Source organism: Nannobrachium achirus, assembly GCF_963921795.1.
Source record: "Nannobrachium achirus genome assembly, chromosome: 18".
NCBI classification, from domain to species: domain Eukaryota; kingdom Metazoa; phylum Chordata; class Actinopteri; order Myctophiformes; family Myctophidae; genus Nannobrachium; species Nannobrachium achirus.
The window spans coordinates 36,582,861-36,597,860 of NC_137825.1; the positions used below are offsets into that span (position 1 = coordinate 36,582,861).

Below are 15,000 nucleotides of genomic sequence, written 5' to 3' on the forward strand. Positions count from 1 at the left end.
AAGCCCTGCTTCATCATAGAAAGACTGTCGCACAAGAATAGTGAAAATAGCAGATCTACAAGCACACAACGCCTCGCGCCGCGAGGCGTTGTGTGCTTGTAGATCGGCTATTTTCACTATTTTAAATAATTCGTAAAATGATAAATACTAAACAAACGGTTTTGGACATACAAGGTTTCCACCCGACAACGACGCAGTTCACAACGGCCACTGAGAATGTCACCGTGTGCGCGAGGTAATTCCGTTGACGAAGAATCGAAATGGCGTGAGAGCGACTCCTGAGACTAAAATGACAAAGTTGTGCCGCATCTGCTAATCGGGAAGGTTTTTGTGTACCCGTACGCAAATATGAACTAAAAGCACAGTACAATCAAATAAAAAAACGGATGCCTTTTTTCATTACAGTCTCATTGGAACTCCGTGGATCCGCGGATTAATGTAATGTGACACTCAAGGCGTTCCCGCGGCGGATTATGATATAAAAGCAATATGTACACATGGGCACACACAATCAGGAGACGCGCATTCACAACAGTAACCTATCGCACTGTACAGGGGGAGAAGCAAGGCTAATATCTTTAGATAATGAAACGTTACAGCGAGATTGGATATTAGACCGCTGTTCAATCAGTGTGTGTGTGTGTGTGTGCGTGTGTGTGTGTGTGTGTGTGTGTGTGTGTGTGAGAGTGTGAGTGTGTGTGTGTGTGTGTCTGTCCTTGAAGAAGACTGTGGATAATTGTAATAATGTGGCAAATGAAGAGAGATGAAACAATGTGCGATCGCGGCAGCATCACACCCGCTCACCTTCACGTCACATGTTTTATCTTTACCTTTATACTGTGGAACGTCTTTGTCATTCAAAGTAGCTACTGTATGATCCATATCAGAGCGATCGTGTGTTTAAATATTGTTACGATGTATAAGGAACATGGTTTATTTGCTACTTTGGATGTTTTGGCAGAACGCTACCTCAGCGCGTGACGCGTCATACCGTAGCATGCTGCATGTGCATGCAGGCTTGAGTACGGTAAAGTGAGAGAGAGAGAGAGAGAGAGGGGGGGGGGGGGGGGGGGGGATACAGGCAAAGATAGGAGGTATGCGGCTGAATGGAGAGAGAGAGAGAGAGAGAGAGAGAGAGAGAGAGAGAGAGGAAAGTGAAAAAAAAGCAGAGGATGGATTGGAGGAGTGCTAGTCCTGGAGTGAACCAGCCCTATAGCTGTCTGTATTAAAAATACACCTCGCCCTACTGCCCCCCCCCCCCCCTCCCTCGCTCCCCTCCTTGTCAACCAGAGCTACGGTGTCGGCCTCTCGGAGGAGCCTGTGTGTGTGCTGCTGCGCTGCTCAAATCAGACCCCCACCCATCCCCCAGCACCACCCTCCTCCTCCTCCCATGCCCTTTTATTAAAATGAATCATTTAAGGGTGGTGTTGTAGCGCACTTAAACAACAAATATAATGCTAAATATTAAATAACCCCTTATTCTACCCCTCTAAGGCCTCGTGGCGCGTGTGCGTGTGCGTGTGTGTGCGTGTGTGTGTGTGTGTGTGTGTGTGTGTGAGAGAGAGAGAGAAAGAGAGAGAGAGAGAGAGGTGGGATGTATATTCCACCCCGTATCTCATTATTCAGCTATTAGTTCTGTTCTTCCCTGGGAAATGCTACACTTAAAAAATATAAATAAAATCCTATCCCCAAAACAGCCGAGCTGTAAATTAAATGAAGCCATTTGCAGCAGCTCTCCTGATTTCTATTTTTTTTTTTTTTTTTTTCTCTCTCTCTCTCCACGCAATGACTGCCTCCGTCCCTAATTGTTTCAACATTATACAATGAAAATCATTTTGGGGTAGTTTTTGCACCTTGCAATTACAATTTCCTCTCTATAGTCAACAGGGAGCATGATATACATACAGGTATGTGTTGGTGTTCTGTGTGTGTGTGTGTGTGTGTGTGTGTGTGTGTGTGTGTGTGTGTGTGTGTGTGTGTGTGTGTGTGTGTGTGTGTGTGTGTGTGTGTGTGTGTGTGTGTGTGTGTGTGTGTGTGTGTGTGTGTGTGTGTGTGCGCGCGCATGTGTGTGCGCGCGCATGTGTGTGTGCGCGCAAGCCACACAAATATAATTTTAACGAAAGCACACGCCAGCTGTTTGTAATTTTTTTTCCCCTCCTAAGAGTAAGGTTCACTCAAATTCCATAGTGCGCGCAGCTAAATTGATTTACAAAATGAATAATGGATTGAGGAGAAAATCAATAGTGTGAGTGTTTCTTTAACATAAAAATGCGAGCGTATATGAACAGGCCCGGCGTATAGGAAGGATTTTCCAGGGCTTTGGTTTTCTCCAGCGCTATGTTTTTTAACTTGCTAGCAACGCGACGCCTATATACCACCGGCACACACCGGGCAGGCTTGGTTATTGTCGTTGTCGGGTGCAAACCTTCTATGTCCGTTCGTTTTGCGTTTATCATTTTAAAAATGATTTAAACTAGTGAAAACAGCCGATATACAAGCACACAACGCCGGTGCGAGGCGTTGTGTGCTTGTAGATCTGCTGTTTTCGCTACTTTTGTGCGACGGCCTTGTATGATGAAGCAGGGCTTTGCTTTGCGAAAAAACGTACACATTTGAAACTTGGAGATATGAGGTTTCTGCCCGACAGTGACGTTATATTACCCACAAGTCCACTGTCCTAGACCTCGCCACGAAGGGTTAACTGCATGGATCAGCTGGCTCTCATGTTGTCGGGACGCGCACACACACATGCACACACACACACACGCACGCACGCACACGCACACACGCAGTTCTCACATTCTCCCTCTTTCTCGATCTCGCACTCTCTCTCTCATTCCTTTCTCTCTCTCTCTCTCTCTTTCTCCTGCATCTCACACGCTGGCCCATTTGATGTTAGAATACCCCCGAGACTCCCCTCCCCTCCCCTCCCTCCTCTGCTCCCTTCCTCCTCCTCTCCTCTCCTCCTTCCATGGGGCTGCCCCTCCCCTCTCCCGACCCCTGCCCACCCGTCCCCTCTCTCCGCTCCAATCGCTTCCCTCGCTGGCTCTCCCAAGGACCTCCCCCCCTCTTCTGTTCCAGAATGCTTTCCGCTCGCCCCCCCTTCTCCCCCGCACCCCCTCCCATACTTCTTCCGCTCTCCTCCCCGGCCCCCCAGCCGCCCGGCTCCTCCCCCTACCCCTCCCTCCGTTCCCACCCTCTGTCTCATCTCTTCCCCCCTCCCCTTCGCCGTCTCTCCCCCTGCACGCGTGCCTTGGCTTCTCCGCTGCTTCTCAAAGTAAACAGAGGAGAGAACCGGAGAGGAGAGAGCAGGCGAAAAGAGAGAGAAAGAGAGAGAGAGACACAGAAAGAAAGACCGGCACCACCACACACACACACACACACACCCCGCGCACATACACATTTGCGCGCGCACACACACGCACAGGCACATACGGACACACACACACTCGTGATCTGCCCGCCCGCCCGTCCGTCCGACCATCCGTCCGCTCTCCCCAGTTCTATTCTTTTCTACTCGCAGAGCGTGCGACGTTGAGAGTGCGTGCGTGCGTTGCTTGTGTGTGTGTGCGTGCGTGTGAGCGCTGGAGTGGGCGTCCCTTGCCGACAAACCACCGATCCTAGCTCCCCACACACTGCACAGAGAAGAGACCCATAAACACACAAAACAAGACAGCAGCACACAGAAGTGAAAGAGAAGTGAAGACGCCAGGAAACTGCAACAGACAAAAAAATACAACAACAACAACAGAAAAAACAAGAGGAGAGAAATAGAGTGAGAGGAGAGAGAGAGAGGTAGAGTGGTGCAGGCAGACAGAGAGAGAGAGAGGAGAGAGAGAGAGAGAGAGCTCACAGACAGCGGTGAACAGAGGAGTTCAGAGCAGTGCTTCTCTATGAGTAAGGTATCTCGTCTCCACATGCTGTGCTCCATGGCTAACTCCGGCTGTGTCCTGCTGCCTGGCTCTGGGATGCTACCCCACTCTCTGCAGTGTCCCCCCGCCTTCCTGTATCTGCCCCAGGTAAGCACGCACAGCATCCCAAGCTCTGTGTGTGTGTGTGTGTGTGTGTGTCTGTGTGTTTCTCTCTCTCTTCCTCTCTCTCTCCTTCTCTTTTTTTCTGGCTCGCTCACGCTCGCTCGCTGTCTCTCGTTCCTGCTTTTCCTCTTCGATCATGTATCTCTCTCTCTCTCTCTCTCTCCCTCTCTCTCTCTCTCTCTGCCTTTCTTCCGTTGGTCACTTGCTTTTCCTCTCCGCGTTCACACGCTCTCTCGCGCGCGCGCTGCTCCCCTCAAAGTCCCGCAACGGAATTTGTCCGTCATGCCGCTTTCACGTTGTATACTTTATTTGCCGTCTCACTTGGTTTAGCCAATATGTATTTATTTATATGTTAACGTATTTATTTAGTTCCTTTTTTCCCTCATGCATTTAAAACATTTCTGTGAAACATTTTAGTCAGGATACACGTGAACTTGAACAGAACAAAACCAAAAAGAAAAATCTGCCTTACTTTTTATATCAATGCTTTCTCGATAGCAGGTACTACTCTTTTACCCCAATGTTCAGATGAATTGGTGCCTCTGTAACTGGTTACAGTCCATGTGCACTGCCTGGTATAAACAGTTCTCTTCGCTTCATCATCACCGCTATATTTGAATCCCGGGTTTTTATCATCGCACATAAACAGCGTTGTGTTTGGGAACACATGGGGCAGCCAGCATGCGTGCGTGCGTACGTGTGTGTGTGTGTATGTGCAGTGTGTGTGTGTGTGTGTGTATGTGCAGTGTGTGTGTGTGTGTGTGTGTGTGTGTGTGTGTGTGTATGTGCAGTGTGTGTGTGTGTGTGTGTGTGTGTGTGTGTGTGTGTGTGTGTGTGTGTGTGTGTGTGTGTGTGTGTGTGTGTGTGTGTGCGCGCGTGCGTGTGTGTGGTGTGGGCAGCGGACATGGACAGATGTCAGCTTGGTACTGAATTACACAATAGGACCAAATGACTCCTGGCTCTGTGGGTTGTGAGTGGCTGCTTTAGGCTGCATGCCTGTCATTTGGACGGCTGCATTCCTACTAATTGCAGCTCTCCCTCCCCCTTCCTATACTCTTTCTTTTCCTCATATCTCCTTGTTTTTATTATGTTTTGGTGCTTGTTTGTTCATGTGTTACCGTGTTTGTTTACTATAAAAACACACCATTGCCCGCCGCCGGCATCAGTCAATCGTAGTTTTTGCGTGCCATCTCGAGTGTGTGTGTGCGCGTGTGCCGTGTATATTTGTTCATGTGTGTGTTCATTTGTGTGTGTGTTTGTGTGCGTGTGCATGTGTGTGTGGCCTAGCTCTGGCCGTGGCCAGCGTTCTGTTTTACTACCAGCAGCATGTGCGGTGGCAGGCGGTCCCTTTTTCTCTAGACAGTTTGTTATTGCGGCATATAAAATATGATAAGGCAGGAGAGAGCTTCCATATAAAATATGAGCGGGCTGGAGCGAGCTAACCTGCCACGTCCACACTCCAAATAGCCCCCACACATCACCTTTACAGGCCGGGCCAGACCACCCTGCTGCTGACAACACACACACACACACACACACACACACAGCACACACACACACACACACACACACACACACACACACACTGCACACACACTGCACACACACCAGCTGGCCCCTGAAAGGCAAAGGACACACACACACACACACACACCACACACACACACACACACACACACACACACACACACACACACACACGCTAGACTCTATGCATCGACACAGACACCATGAATCCTCAGGGAAAAAGTCAGTGGGTTGCAGTGTGCGTGTGTTTTTGCGTGTGTGTGCTCGTGTCTGTGTGGTGTGTGTGTGTGTGCGCGCGCGCGTGTGCTCGCGTGCACTGTTCATCTGTGTTCATCTATTCTTTTTTCATTGCTTTATTACACACGCGGGGAAAATACTCCACCAGAGCAGTCAGATGTACTTCATTGCTTTCTTCCATTTGGATTAGACTGATAATTCTTCATGCATGGAAAAAGGCATCCGTTGTTCCACAGCATTCTGTGTTTTTGACACGCGCACAGGAAAAAAAAGGATTTAAATAATACAAATAAAAAGAGTGAAATGGGGCCCGGCGGCTAGGGGAGGGTTGTGGGTTTTTTTCTTTTGAAATGACTGAACTCTTCTCTGTGCACTGCGGCTTTTCCTTTGAACCGCAGAAGCAATATAGTAGATTCTTTCTTGTTTTCTTTATTTATCATTTTCACATACAGTACTCACACAAACATACAGCATACATACACGATTACATGCATGAGGTGCTTGCTGTGTTTTTGGTGCTGGTTAAAAGGTTTTTTTCCATTTGTACATTTACATGTCTACTTTTCTACAACAATTAAGGTTTTGCCTCTAAATTGGTCGATCTTTTGCTCTTTAATTTACTTTCAATTAAAGCAGCGACAGGATTTGTTTCAATTAAATAGAGAACCGTCACTTTCTTTTGTCAGGTCCGCGTCGCTTTTTCTATATTATCATTATCCTTCAGTCTAAAGAACTGTAGTGTGGATGGATGAATAAATCTGATTAAATAAGAACACTGTATAGGGAGCGAGGCAGACTCTGTATATAGACCTTCCTGAACTCTCACACACACACACACACACACACACACACACACACACACACACACACACACACACACACACACACACACACACACACACGCACACACAGTCTACATTTCTACATTTCTGCGTGGGGGTAAAACAAAAAAGACCCCGTTTTGTACCTGCACCGATACACATTTTTGTACTTCATTTATGTATTTGACCTGTGATTTTCCCTGTGTCGTTTCTCTCTACATCACAGCGACTAAGCGACTCTCCTGACTAAGTGGCGCGCGGTGCATCTCTCTTGACTCTGACAACATATTAAAATCCCCCCCCGGCTGTGATCTCACCGCTCATCTGACTACCGTTCTCTATTCATCCATTTGAACAGGCAACAGGGATCACAGCTAAATGTGACCCCAGACCCCACCCCCTACTCCCCCCACCCATTGCATTTATCTCTCCATCTCTACGTATTGGATTTCCTCTCTCTCTCTCTCTCTCTCTCTCTCTCTCTCTCTCTCTCTCTCTACCACCCTTCCCTCTCTCCTTGTCTCATCTCTCTCTCCCTCTCTCTCTCTCTCTCTCTCTCTCTCTCTCTCTCTCTCTCTCTCTCTCTCTCTCTCTCTCTCTCTCTACCAACCTTCCCTCTCTCCTTGTCTCATCTCTCTCTCCCTCTCTCTCTCTCTCTCTCTCTCTCTCTCTCTCTCTCTCTCTCTTTTTTCCATGGCGACGGCTGGTTTTCAACTGCTCTTAAGTCAATACCATGCAATAAATCTGCTTGTGCAAGCTTCTCTGGCTTCCCCCCCTGGGAGGGAGGGGCGGAATCTTTTACCCACGCAACCACCTAATAGTTAAACACTTCCTGTCTCTCTGCCGTTTTCACAGTGAAATACACCCAAGAATGTTGGGAAATAATCCCCCGGTGGCTTCTCTCTCTCTCTCTCTCTCTCTCTCTCTCTCTCTCTCTCTCTGTCTCTCTCTCACACTCACGCTCTCCCTTTCTCCCCTTTTCTCCCCTCTCTCTCTCTCGCCCGGTTTTCCTTTTATTCCTTCCATTCTTCCCCTCTTTTGTCTCCACTCGGGTGGAGGTTGTAGTGTTTTGTGAAGCAATACATCCCCTCGTCCTTGTACTGATCGCTCTCCCCGTTACCAATTTCGGTCCCGAGTGGCTGTTATTTGTTCTGTGAAATAATGGCGCGCGCATGCAGTCTCCCTTTTATATACGTGTGTTTTGTGTGTGTGTGTGTGTGTGTGTGTGTGTGTGTGTGCTTAGCATAATGGAAAAAACATGGGTTTTTTGTATGCAATCCCGTGTCATTTGCAGGCCTGGAATCTGTAATCAATTCTCAGGTTTCCTCTGCATTATTTATAGCAGCCGTACCTCTGCTGACCTTACCAACACTTCATAAACGAGTATGTTGTTAATAATTTTTGTAATAGACGCCCCTCCTCCTCTCAAAATGGTTCGTTACTTATTTAATATAACAGAATACAATAAACTCTTGAATAGCTGTTTTAATGGGAGTAACTGTGGTGGGTATACTGTAAACTTTTGCATTCCACCAGTGCCAAGTGTTTCCTAAAACTTCGCAATTCTATGTATCCACTTCTTGTGGGCAACATAATCAGGTTTGGTTCTCTGTTGCTTTGTGCTATGTTGAAAATTGTCACTGTCAGGCAAAAACCTTGTACCTCCAAGTTTCAAATGTGTATGTTTTTTTTTTTGTAAAGTAAAGCCCTGCTTCATCATACAAGACTATCGCACAAAACTAGTGAAAACAGCAGATCTACAAGCACGCGTTGCGAGGCGTTGTGTGCTTGTAGATCGGCTATTGTCACTTGTTTAATTCGTTTTTAAAATGATAAATACAAAACGAACGTCTTTGGACATACAGTACAAGGTTTCCACCCGACCACCAGGAAAATGCAGCGTCCATGGACTGGCTGTTCTGAGCACCATGGACAGCTTGTACTCCAGCACCATGGACAGCTCCTGGAGTTTAGCAGCACTTACCACGCTGTCTTTTGGAACGGAACAGGAACGTTCCCTTTTTTTTTATAGCATTGGCAGTTACATGGCAAAAAACAAATGTGTTTTCTTCTCCAGCGGTCATTTGGGCATTTGTGCCTCTTTTTAGTTTTTTTTTTTCTCTTCTTTCTCTCAGGTAGATAAAGATTGTTTGTTGCAGTAAGTGATTCATCTCTCTGTGGCATAATTATCCTGGAGCTGGAGTTCAGACAGAACCGAAGACATCGCTGAAGAGACGCTTCTCTCTTCAGCCCTGATGCAATTAATAAAAGCGGAAAAAAGGGCATTGTGTGGTGTGCGTGCGTGTGTTTGTGCGTGTGTGTGACTGTGTGTGTGCGTGTGTGTATCTCTGTCCATTAATAAACTCACTTACAGGGTGTTTGGGATAAGTTACCGCATGCTGTTGTATTACTCTTGAGGATCTGACGATATTATATGCAATTAATCTCTCTCTATCTCATCTATCTCTGTCTCTGTGTGTGTGTGTGTGTGTGTCTCTCTCTCTCTCTCTGTCTCTCTCTCCCTGTCTCTCTCTCTCTGTCTGTCTGTCTCTCTCTCTCTCTCCTCTATGAGGCGTTGGCATGGCACTGTAAACCCCAGCTTTCTGAGCTGCCCAGTCGACAAAATGGGCACACAGAGTAAACAGAAAAAACCCACCTTTAATTCATTGTAGCTGCTGTAATTCCCTCCTTATAAACAATAGAGCAACAACGCATTCTTCTGATCGCTTCTAAATACCACACCTTGTAATATGTTAGACAGCATTTGAGAATAAGTGCACCCCCCAATTTTAGCCGAAAATAGCAGATCTTTAAGCTCAGTGCCGTTTTTGCTGTATAAAGAAAGTATATTGTTCGTTACTACCGGGAAGAAACCTGTCATCTCCATATTTTAACTTGTTGTGTTTTTATTGTATTTTACTATTATTATTAATTAATCATATTGCTACAGCATCACACAAACGTATCGAAAGTGGCAGATCTGCAAGCTCAATCGTCAAGCTATAAATGCCTCGCTTCGCATGGCGTTTGGAGCTTGTCGACCTGCAACTTTTGCTTTTTAGATTTGAATCCTGAAAAGTAACAGTTTTGGACATAATGAGGTTTGCACCCTACAGAGACGATTATAGGTAGTAAAAAACCCAGTGGCGTCAGTTCAGAAAAAGCTAAGGTATGGCAACATGACTGGTGCGTGCGCCTTCGCGCGTGTAGAAGACACCAGTCATGTTGCCATACCTTAGCAACAGGCACGATACATTTATTTTAAAAAGTATGGCAGTGACCTGCGGAACCTGGGAATAAACCATTTTGTCAAGATGGGGAGAATAAAAGTGTGGAGAATTTAATTATAATACCTTGTTAAAGTGACCATTTTGTTCCATTTTGCATTTGTAGTTATTTTATGGATTTATATTTAAAAGTAACTTTTATTCTCCCCCCTGGACCCAGGGTATGGCAGCTGCATACCCCTGCCATGTACCCAATTGACGCCCCTGAAAAACCCCAGTATTTTCGAGGTGCTCTAGTGTTTATGTGCAGTCAGTATGTGCAGTCAGTGTCATTCTACCTCTCCTAAAACATCACCCCCCGAATGTATTTACATTTACCTTCCGCTATCCCAGTTCATCCCTTCAAAAGTTTGGCAGCGGTGGGAACGAGTCAGCCTTTCTTTTTTTTCCTCTTTTTGTGCGTGAGTGTTGTGTGTGCGGGTGCGTGTGTTGCGTGTGTGTTTTCTTTTTCTCGCCTCAGTTGATCCAGCGGGGTTGAAGTGATGAGGTTGTTACATGGGAAAAAGCTCTGATCTTCATATCAAGCAGCTGACTTCAAAAGGCTCAGGGCCTTAATATCATCAACACTACCGCGCAGAGCACTTTTACTGCTCTTATCAGCTTTTAGAGCAGAGCAGAGCGCACACACACACACACACACGCGCGCGCACACACACACACACACACGCGCGCGCCCATGCACGCTGCACACACTACCAACATTGTACCACATTCATCCCATCCACTCGAGATGGGTCTGAACCTCAACAGCGGCTTCAACATTGATCCTCTTCAAGACAGAAATGAGCTAATGAGTTCAGCTACACACGGGCCCAAACAAAGAGAGCGCTGTTGTTTTTTTTTGCCTCTTATAAGATGTTCAGAGACGGAGAGAGAGAGCATTGGAGGGATACATAAGGGTAGAGGGAGGTGGACGGAACAAAAAAACAAAACAAACACACAGATGAAGTAAGGTCATGTTCCGCAGAAATAAAAGTGGGAAGAAAGAAAGATAAAAAGGGCTCATGTGGCTTCATTCCTATACTATGCCTACGGTATGTACTCTCTCTCTCTGTGTCTCTTTGGTTGTGCGGCTCGGGGCTTCTCACAGAGGCCTGGCCTAAGCCTCCGTAAGCCCACCTTCTACCGAGGCCAGGTTCACACCCAGCATCTTCTGCAGTTGCTCAAAGTTATACGGCTGAATGTCAGTCTTACAGACGTTTTAACGCGTTTAGATCGGTAACACGTTATCACTTTAAGCACTATGTTATGCTATAACTATTGAAAAATAGAATATCTACAAGCTCGCAGCGCTTGTAGATGTGCTCTTTTTGAATAGCAGAATATCAGATTTTTTTATGTTTTGACCCCAATTCCATAAGTGTCTTCTAAATCCTTATTATTTTGAAAAACGTATGTTTCTATGTCAGTGGTGCTTAAACCTTTTTCTTGTCAAGGACCCCCAAAATGATATGTATTTGGCTGCAGACCCCCATCTCAAAATATTCAGTTCCAGGGAACACACACAACTTTTCAAAAATAGCAGACCTACAAGTTCGCACTCGGTGCCGCGCTGTGAGCTATATCTGCTATTTTTCAATAGCCAAAGTATATACAGTATATCCAGGTCTAAATCGGTTAAACATGTGTTTTTAAGTGCTCGGTTCGTGTGCGGGCTCGCCACACACTCACGCGCACTCGCCACACGCACACACTTCTTTCGCTGACACTCTTTGCTCAGTCTTCTCATTAGCTTTTTTTTCCACCTGTGTGTCCAATTTATGAAACAAGATCCTCCTAATTGGGCGGGCCAGGAACTTTCTCTCTCCTCCCTCCTCCTCCTCGCTCCCTCTCTCCTCGGCCCTGCGTGGGGCCGGCGCTCCATCTCTATTCTCACTGTCATCTGAGGAGATATACATTTGACCTTGGCATCCCTCCCTTATAAACAGCAGACAACTAATGATGTCACAGTTAGGATTATGGACTTCGGTGCAGACTTGAATTTAAATGATGACACGAGTCAGACAGCCCCGGGGCAGCACTGTTGATTCACGACTCCGTCAGCCAGAGTTTACTGGGGGGGGGGGGGGGGGGGGGGGGGGGGCTTTTTGCGAGCGAGCCCACCTTTTTACGGTGTTTACTCTGTGTGGGTCGACGTTGTCTTCTCCGCTTGAAATCTTTGTCCTCTTTTTTCATCTTAACTTTTCCTTTTCCGTCTTTCTTTCTCTTGCGGTTTTCATATGTCAGAAGTGTGTGTTCCCCCCGCCCTTTCTTCCCTTATTTCATAGCAAGACTTGTCTCTTGTGTCTATCTCTACTCTCTCTCTCTCTCTCTCTGCATAGTAATACAGGCATACGCCGTGAAACCCTGAGTGTTCGTTTTACTAGTGTGAAAATAGCCGATCTACAAGCACACAACGCCTCACAACACGAGGCGTTGTGTGCTTGTAGACCGGCTATTTTAACTAGTTTTGTGCGACAGTCTTGTATGATGAAGCAGGGCTTCACTTTACCAAAAAAACGTACAAATTTTAAACTTGGAGATACGAGCTTTCTGCCCGACAGTGACGATTTTCAACATAGCACAAAGCAACAGAGAACCAAGTGTACAAATGGAACCAAAGGGTCAATTACGGTTACGTTTTTACACTCTTGAAGCATGAATGAACTCGGAGGAGTTTACCATGTATTATCATACAATAGCCCCCCTTCTCTCTCTCTCTCTCTCTCTCTGTCTCCCCCCCCCCCCCCCTTCCATTTCGTTCCCATCCCGCCGTTGGCCGTCGGGCGGCCGTCCGTCCAGTGAGAGTTAGTGTGACAGTGTTGGTGAAATGATGGGCTGGTACTGAGATATTTGTGCCTCATAAATTCTCCATCGCTCAGCGTTATTTACGACAGTTGTAGGAAGAGCGGGGTGGGTGGAGGAGGGGTGGGGTCTGGCGGATGGCGGGCGGGGACGCCGCCAGCAGCGGCCCGCCGCCGCCGCACCGCTACGCCCCTGCCCTCCCTCGGTCCCTCTCTCTCTCTCTCTCTCTCCGTGTCTCTCTCTTTCCATCTGCCCAGCCCTCCTCCGCCGCGCGTAAATTAGCCGCTCGCTGACAGCTCGCCCAAGTCCGCGCTTCACATAAAAATGAGTTGCAAGTGTGTGTCAGACCCTCTCGCTCCCTCCAGCGCGCCCCCTCCTCATCAGGGGTTAGGTAATTGAAAAGACGACGGCGAGAGAGAGAGGGAGAGAGAGCGTGCGTGCGTGTGTGAGAGAGAGACACTGAGAGACAGGGAGGGAAAGAGAAAAAGAGGGGGTGTCATGACAGAGGTGGGTTCGTGCGGCAAAGCAAAAAGAGCAATTTAGGACAGCCGTGCGGCGTACAGGAGGAAGGGGGGTGCGACTGCGGGGGCCGACGGGGACGCAGATAAAACGAGACTCAAAACACGGGAGCGAAAACGGAAGAAGCGACGAAAAAGAGAGAGAGGGAAAGGGGGGGAAAAAAGAAGGCGGTGAGAGAGAGGAGGAGCGGTACCGGGCTAGTTTGGAAGAGGGAGGTCAGGGCAGACGCGGCGGCCAGGGTCTCAGGTATCATGTTAGTTAAAGGTCGCTGAGCAGCCGCCTGCGCGGCCAGCTAAAGGTTAGCTAGACAAGGCAGCTTGTTAGCGCGCGCCGCCATGACAGCGTACAGTAGAGGAGAGGGTCGCGGGGTCGGGGGTCGCGACCCCCCGAAGTATCTGGGGAGGCCCCCGCTGTCATTTTGTTAAGGTTACACATGTCTGGGAATGCAACGGCAATTTCTTCTTTTCTCCTCTCTCTCTCTCTCTCTCTCTCTCTTTTACAGCCAGTGATGAGAGGCGGTTCAGTAATTACCCCTGTGTTTACCCCTGGCTTCACTCAGCTGTCAGACAAGAGGGCCCTGTGTGTGTGTGTGTGTGTGTGTGTGTGTGTGTGTGTGTGTGTGTGTGTGTGTGTGTGTGTGTGTGTGTGTGTGTGTGTGTGTGTGTGTGTGTGTGTGTGTGTGTGTGTGTGTGTGTGTGTGTGTGTGTGTGTGTGTGTGTGTGTGTGTTTAATGGGACTGTAGCTATTTGGCAGGCACGTGCACACATATACATCAAAGGGGGCTTGAGCCCCTGCCCTTTTATCCGTGTGTAAAAAAGTGCCCGCTCCAGACCATGAATGCAGTTTTGACTATGGTGAAAGAAATGCAAATGCCCCTCTTTCCATGCCATACCTGAAGGCAGCATTCAAGAGAATTTTCTCGTCCAAACTCTTCTGAACTTGAATGCAGCATCTTATGTTGGAAGAATTGCCCTCTCTGTGTAGAAAGCATCGAAGCGTCGAGCTTGGAGGTCTGCTATTTTCGATATTTCTACCAAAAGGCCCTTTTAGATATGTCATCCCCTGCCTCTCTAACATTCTCTGCACGTCTCTGGCTATTCTTCGAGTAGTGCATTATGTGACTGTAGCTGTTCAAGTAGTGCATCACACAGTCCAACAGCTGTGTCTGTTACATCCCTGTATGTACAACACACAACACACGCTGCTTCAGATAAGATCATCCCACCTTTCAATATGAGCCCAATCATGCGTCTCTCTCTCTCTCTCTCTCTCTCTCTCTCTCTCTCTCTCTCTCTCTCTCTCGTCCTCGTCCTCCTCCCCTCCACCTCTCACTCCATCCAGCCCTCCTCCTCTTAATTACCGCTAATTGTGTCCATTAACATGAGAACGAGGTGCAAATTGAATAACGAGAGGAAGACAAATATTGATGTTAATTGATAGAGCCGTTTGCAGGAGGCGGCGTCTCCCCAAATGGTTTCAATAGGTCTCGATTAACCCTCATTTGCATAGATTAATCAGGGACAATTAGGAATTAAGATGATTGCTACCCCAGCCTGATCGTTGCCGCTCTGATGAGTGGCGCCCGCGCTCCGTGTGTGTGTGTGTGTGTGTGTGTGTGTGTGTGTGTGTGTGTGTGTGTGTGTGTGTGTGTGTGTGTGTGTGTGTGTGTGTGTGTGTGTGTGTGTGTGTGTGTGTGTGTGTGTGTGTGTGTGTGTGTGTGTGTGTGTGTGTGTGTGTGTGTGTGTGAGTGAGCGTGTGCGTGCGTGTTTGCGCGCGTGTGTGTGTGTGTGT

General features: G+C 47.6%; 1 protein-coding gene across 3 annotated transcripts in view; it reads left to right on the forward strand.

The window, feature by feature from the left end:
- The window catches only part of rbfox3a (RNA binding fox-1 homolog 3a), a gene marked incomplete at both ends in the record, with an annotated part of 330,498 nt that overhangs the window by 174,237 nt on the left and 141,261 nt on the right, over positions 1 to 15,000 (forward strand). Inside the window, one exon of one of the 3 annotated variants that reach the window (XM_080748004.1) lies at positions 3,894 to 4,019. The exons of the other annotated variants lie outside the window; for them this stretch is intronic. Coding sequence (XP_080604130.1) covers positions 3,894 to 4,019 — 126 coding nt within the window. Of the gene's footprint in view, positions 1 to 3,893; positions 4,020 to 15,000 lie in introns of those variants that run through there. 3 annotated transcript variants of the gene reach the window in all.